This window comes from Terrapene carolina, unplaced genomic scaffold (assembly GCF_002925995.2).
Source record: "Terrapene carolina triunguis isolate 2854851 unplaced genomic scaffold, T_m_triunguis-2.0 Scaffold231, whole genome shotgun sequence".
Lineage (NCBI taxonomy): Eukaryota > Metazoa > Chordata > Testudines > Emydidae > Terrapene > Terrapene triunguis.
The window spans coordinates 15752760-15758809 of NW_020664582.1; the positions used below are offsets into that span (position 1 = coordinate 15752760).

Genomic DNA, 6050 nt, shown 5'->3' on the forward strand with positions numbered 1-6050 from the left:
TGGCTTCCATGACCTCTGTGACAATCTCTTATCCTTAATTATAATCATCATTACCAAGGGATAGTTGGATAATCTGCTTCAGTTTCTGAAAGTAAGGCCTTGCAAATAATTTTAGCTGAGGAAAAAAGGCCCATTCTTGCTCCAACTACCACTGATGGCAAAACTCCCATTCACTTCTGGGGGAAACAGGATCAGGCCCTGACCTTTTTGGTCTGAGCTGTCTGTAGAACTTAGTGCCTGAAGTAAACAGTTAATTTACTGTAGTTATAAAATAAATGAACACAGATGTTAGTAACTAGTTTTTGACATCCACTGGAGAGTATGTACTTTAATGCAGTGGTTCCCAAACTTGTTCCATCGCTTGTGCAAGGAAAGCCCCTGGCGGGCCGGGCCTGTTTGTGTACCTGCCGCATCTGCAGGTTCGGCCCATCGTGGCTTCCAGTGGCCGTGGTTCGCTGCTCCAGGCCAATGGGAGCCGCTGGAAGCGGCGGCCAGTACGTCCCTCGGCCCGTGCCGCTTCCAGCAGCTCCCATTGGCCTGCAGCAGCGAACCGCAGCCACTGGTAGCCGCGATCGGCTGAACCTGCCGACGCGGCAGGTACAAACCGGCCCGACCCGCCAGGGGCTTTCCTTGCACAAGCGGCGGAACAGGTTTGGGAACCACTGCTTTAATGTAAGAAACTGAGGGCCAAGTTCAACCCCAGGTACAACTCCTATTTACTTCATTGGGAGTTATGCCAGGACTGAAAACTGGTCCTAAATCTGAAATTGTCTTATAGTTTAAAAAGACAGTATTAGTCTTTTAATATGGGAATAATCATTGCTTCGTCCGGACATGATTATTTATAACAGGATTTTTCCCAGTGATCTCTTGGTAGCCTCTTGTTATACCAAATTGATAGACCCATATTAGGTTTCCATACATACCTACTTTCTCCCCAGGCCAGTAAGAGCCTTAGCACTCTGGAGGTGTTACACAAGCCTGGGGGGGAAAGACCATTTAAGAGTGTCCTTTAAGGGTTCTGGGAGGAACACTGTTTATTCTTTCTTGGCTGGGAGAAGGCTGTTTGGTGCCTGGCCACCAGAGGTATCTAAAGTGGGTAAAACTATAATCTTCAGGACTCCTTTGATGGTCCTACAGGAACTTGCCAGGCTAGAAAGATGTGCTTCACTGATTTAAAAAATAAATAAAATAAAAAAATCTGTATTTTGTATTTTAAAAATTTTATTCTTCCACTTCCATGATTTATTATCAAAGAAATTCTCTATTTTGCTCAGCACATCACTCTGAATGCTACAGCTCAAATGCTGAGAACTGCACATTACTGTGTAGAAATTGTGATGTATTTGAGGGGTTGGTGGTTAACAAGGATTGATACTCTTGAATCTACTGCTGGCAAGCATTGGGTTGCTGAGATTAAAACCAAATGGAAAATTACATTCTATATGTTTGATATTGCATATGCATAGTGATGAACATGCCAGTAAAAAATTTTCAGCAAGGATGACTGCTTCCAACAATTACATGAATACTGTTCTGAACATAACTGTTATAGTTGGTACATGGGAAGATCTGCCTTTCACCAGTCTTCCAGCTTTCCAACGTCCGTGCTGAGCAAAACTTATATAAATTAGGTATTGCAGCAGTTTAATATTCTATGTAGGCAGTATTACATGAGCACTTCTAAATATTCGAGTAATCCTAACTTTATCTGTGTATATTTTTGAGTAATTTTTATTTTAAAATTACTAGAACCACAGTTCAAACCCGTGACTAAGGAGATGTTTATGGCTGTACCAAGGATTATCAGAAGTACTGTTAAATTAGTGGACCTGAACAGCTTTTACAGGGAATTATTTAACTACTTTGTTCTAAATGGGAACAGGTAAGAATTGAAAGAATATATCATTATTGGTTTTCAAGCCTTTAATTTTTAATAGTTCATTGGTGTGACTGATAAATCATAACTTAATGTAGACTTTTTTGAAACCAAACAGCAACTAAGTCTGGAATCGTCATATTGTAGTCCTCATATTCCCTCCCCCCATCCACACTCCTTATTTGAGTAGCGTTGGGTTAAATGAAAATATCAATGATCTTTACTCATATTTTAGCAAAATTAAACAGCAAGTTCAACAGAAATAAATTGTTTAATTTAGTTTAGACCTGGCCTTAAATATCTACGATAGAAAAGATTTGCAGGTATAGCTATAGCAGTAAAACCTCTTAGTGTGGTTGCAGTTTATTGATTTAAAAATGCTTTTGCCAGTATGCCTTTTTCCAGTTTGACAAGCTAAATAAGCTATATCTATAAAAATACTTTTACATTGGGATAACTGTGTCTACATTAGGGTTTTTGCCAGTATAAAATTGTTACAAACCCTCTACCCCCACTCACACATACATACCCCTAACTGACATTGCTGTATCAGGGGAAGTTTCTAGTGTAGACCTGGCTTAAGATGTTGAGCAACATTTTTGAGAAATTATTTATGAGAAGAACTTGGGCTCTGGCTTTTCAGATTTCAGTAAATACTTTGCTGAATAGTTTGCACTTGTCTTGCAGAGCAGCATTGAGTGTTGCACAGATGAACAAGATGAATATGAAAGCCACCAATTCCAGGCTACAAATCCTGAAAGAACTTTCCATTGTAGAAATTGACAAACAAGGAAATGCTAAGTTAACTGTGTATATTTAAGCCTAAATGAACTAATCATATTTTGATAAAAGGAATTTGGGTGCAGCTCCTGGCGTATTGGAAGGCAAATAGTTCTCTGTTTATAAAAATGATGCACGTGAAAATTTGTTGTTAATGTGACTGTATTAGGATTCTCTTTGTAATACCGAATTATGAATTAAAAACCATATAACAAGTTTTGTAAACTACTTTGTTTTTAAGATTTGTAGGAGATAATGGACAGAATCACATTTTTAACTCCATCATGTTTCAGTACTTGTTTTCCTGCGTGGGAATTAATGGCATCTAACCAAAATTTTTTCCTTCTACTTGGATTCCTGAGTAAGTGATATGAAAGCCAAGTAGGCTATAAAAGTTTTAGTACTTTATAGGTCACAGTTCAGGGCAATTGGCCATGTATTCCCCATCAGCGGCCCAGCAAGGGCACCCACTTTTAGGCTTCTGGTTCCTCAGCTGTTACCTGTCCTGGACAGAGACACGCATCTTATTTCCTCCTGACCAGGATATTTCCAGGCTGCACCGTTCCCTGCCTACACTGTGAATTCCCCCACAAGACCGACCGCCTAAGCAGGTTTGCTTTGCCTTCTTTTCAGAGTCTGTAATCCATGTGATTGCCCACAGTTAAGTTACTACACAGCTCTTTCTAAGTAAGCACAGTTATTCTTAAGGTAAAAGCATTACAGAGAACTCACTAAAACAATAAAAGAACCTACACACATACTAATAAGCTTACCAGAGCATACCCCTACTCCAGCAATGGCTTTGACAGATGATTAGTCTTTCAAACCCCACCCCAAGGGGTTTTCCTCTGGTTACAAGTTCATAACCATGGTAGTTCAGAACAAGCACACTTATGAGTCTGAGAGTCTCTTCTTTATATGGTTTGGCTCTTTGATCTTAGACAGTGAATAGGTAATCAGTAAGACAATGGGTTTCTCCTCAAGGTGTAACTTCAAAAGGCTGAGTCTGAAGGTGAGGAATTTGCATTCTCTTTCCCTTTCCCCCACAAGTTTCTCAAGGAAACCCACTTAACTTTTTATAAATTCACTTTGTTTCAAATCACTCTTTTGAAACTGATAGCACTTCCCAGGGTTTACATTGATCAGGTCTCCTCCCTAGAAGTGTTACATACATTTGTAATACAATAAACTCCTAAAACATTAAAACTTAATTCAATAAGTTTGTACAGGGTATTGCAGGAAATTTCAGCTTACCTTCTGAATCTCCCAATAACTGATTTCCGTAACCATTTTATAAGTCAATGGCCTGACTTAGTCACCATTCCAGAATGTCTTTTTAAAATGTTTAGCATTCATACGAATAAGAAAAAATGATAGAACTAGTTAAAGCCTGCCATGGTACTGCTAGGCCTGTTGCAGTTCTACATAATATCAAATCAATCATCCAAACTACATCTCTTTTGTACACCAACCACGGATTCCAGCTTTTCGGGCTTCTCTTTTTGCAGGTGATAGCTAGGCTTATTGGCTCCATAACTATTGGCAAGGAAATGCCACATGACTTTCTCAAGATTCTGTAAATTTTTTGTTTTTCCTTAAGGTTTTATTTTTAAACAGAGAGGACTGAGGACAGTTTTAGTAAATCCAGAGCCCTATAAATTCTCTAGGGACCACTTCCTGCTTCAGTAAAAGCAACTGTCCAGAGTTCCACAGCTGCAGAATCTGTTGCAAAAATACACTGCCCAAGGAATTGTATTACCCTTTTCAGATATCTAGTATGTTATAAGAGCTGAAATGCAAAATCCACAACTAGTTTAGAATATTGCATGTTCTTTGCACTGAACAAATAGATGGTGGGTTTGTTTGGTGTTTGTGCATGTGAAAATATCTAAAATTTGTTCCCATCAGCTCCACTCAAAATAAGGCTGCTACTTCAACACCAATCAAAGAATACTCTACTCAGCAAGCTATTTGGCTGGTGTTTTATGTAGTAATAAGAAATGAGATTGAACACTGACCAAATTATAATACCACATCCATATTATATGCTATAAAAAACAAATTATATATATATATATATATATAGCTCTGGATCCAGTCCCACAAATCCTTCCTGTAGAAACCTCCCATTGATTTCAGTGAGTTCTGAATATGGAAGGCTTGCAAGATTGGGCCCTTTGTTTCCTCTTTGACATAGGACTATATGCAACTCCCACTTAAGTCAATGGGAATCTTTCAGTTGACATTAATGGAAGTTGGATTAGACTCATAGTCACTATTAAAAGATGATTAATTCTTGGCATGTTTCGTCTGCTGTATCGAAGTCACAGGACCAAGGCATAATTTCTGGAAGCATTTAGAGCATTTACATCTATAAGTCCTTGTGGCAAGTTTTACTGTCTAAACTTCAGACTTAATGTTTTTAAATGGATGTAGTGGATTACTTGCACACCAACTATTCATAATTTGTAGATTTTGTTTTTAAAACAAAAAGCTTCCTGAGGAATGCTAGTCTGTTTTGTAATAACATTGTTTGTTCACCAATGTATTTTTAGGCATCTTGCAAAAATGCAGTGCAGTTAAAACTACAGTAGAACCTCAGAGTTACGAACCCCCACAAATAGAGGTTGTTCGTAACTCTGAAATATTCATAACTGAACAAAACGTTATGGTTCTTTCAAAAGTTTACAACTGAACATTGACTTAATACAGCTTTGAAATTTTACTGTGCAGAAGAAAAATATTACTTTCCCTTTATTGTTTAGCAGTTTACATTTAACACAGTACTGTACTATATTTGCCCTTTGTGTGTGTGTGTGTGTGTGTGTGTCTGCTGCTACCTGATTGTGTACTTCCGGTTCCAAACAAGGTGTGTGTGGTTGACTGGTCAGTTTGTAACTCTGGCGTTCATAACTCTGAGGTTCTACTGTAATAACAACTTACTTACAGTAGGTGGCCAGAATCTTAGTTAGATCTGCTGGGAAAAAGCTCTCCAAAGGCAACTATGGAATTCACCTTTGTTTTGAATATTCTAAAGATCAACACACTGAATAACTTATCAGCGAGTGTAATAAGAACCATTGAATTAAGTATTTGGAAAATGCTAGAGTATGTGCTTCCTTTTTGAGCTTGTGAACTGATATTGTAGAAAGTGGAATAATTTCAACTTTCATTTTCTTAACATTTCCTTGTGAAATCTTTTTTTTTTTTTTTGGTTCATTTTTAAAGGAATATGGATTGACATAATTTAAGTACAAATTAAATGAATAGTTTCCAATAAAGTTACTGTACATTACGGTTTATGGAATGTTTGTCTTCATACTGAACTGGCAGAAGGGAGCTGTTTTATCTTAGTTTGCACTGTGGATAAATAGCAAGCTGTAACATTTTT

General features: G+C 37.9%; 1 protein-coding gene across 6 annotated transcripts in view; it reads left to right on the forward strand.

The window, feature by feature from the left end:
- Positions 1-2884, forward strand: part of SKA2 (spindle and kinetochore associated complex subunit 2) — a 21930-nt gene extending 19046 nt beyond the window's left edge. For 5 of the 6 annotated variants that reach the window (XM_024211201.1, XM_024211203.1, XM_024211207.2 and 2 more), the window contains exons 6-7: positions 1753-1885; positions 2567-2884. In XM_024211201.1, the coding sequence (XP_024066969.1) occupies positions 1753-1885; positions 2567-2699 (266 nt within the window). In that variant the 3' untranslated portion in view covers positions 2700-2884. The remainder of the gene's footprint in view (positions 1-1752; positions 1886-2566) is intronic. The other variant, XM_024211202.2, reaches the window with a different exon arrangement.
- Positions 2885-6050: the final 3166 nt, after the last annotated feature.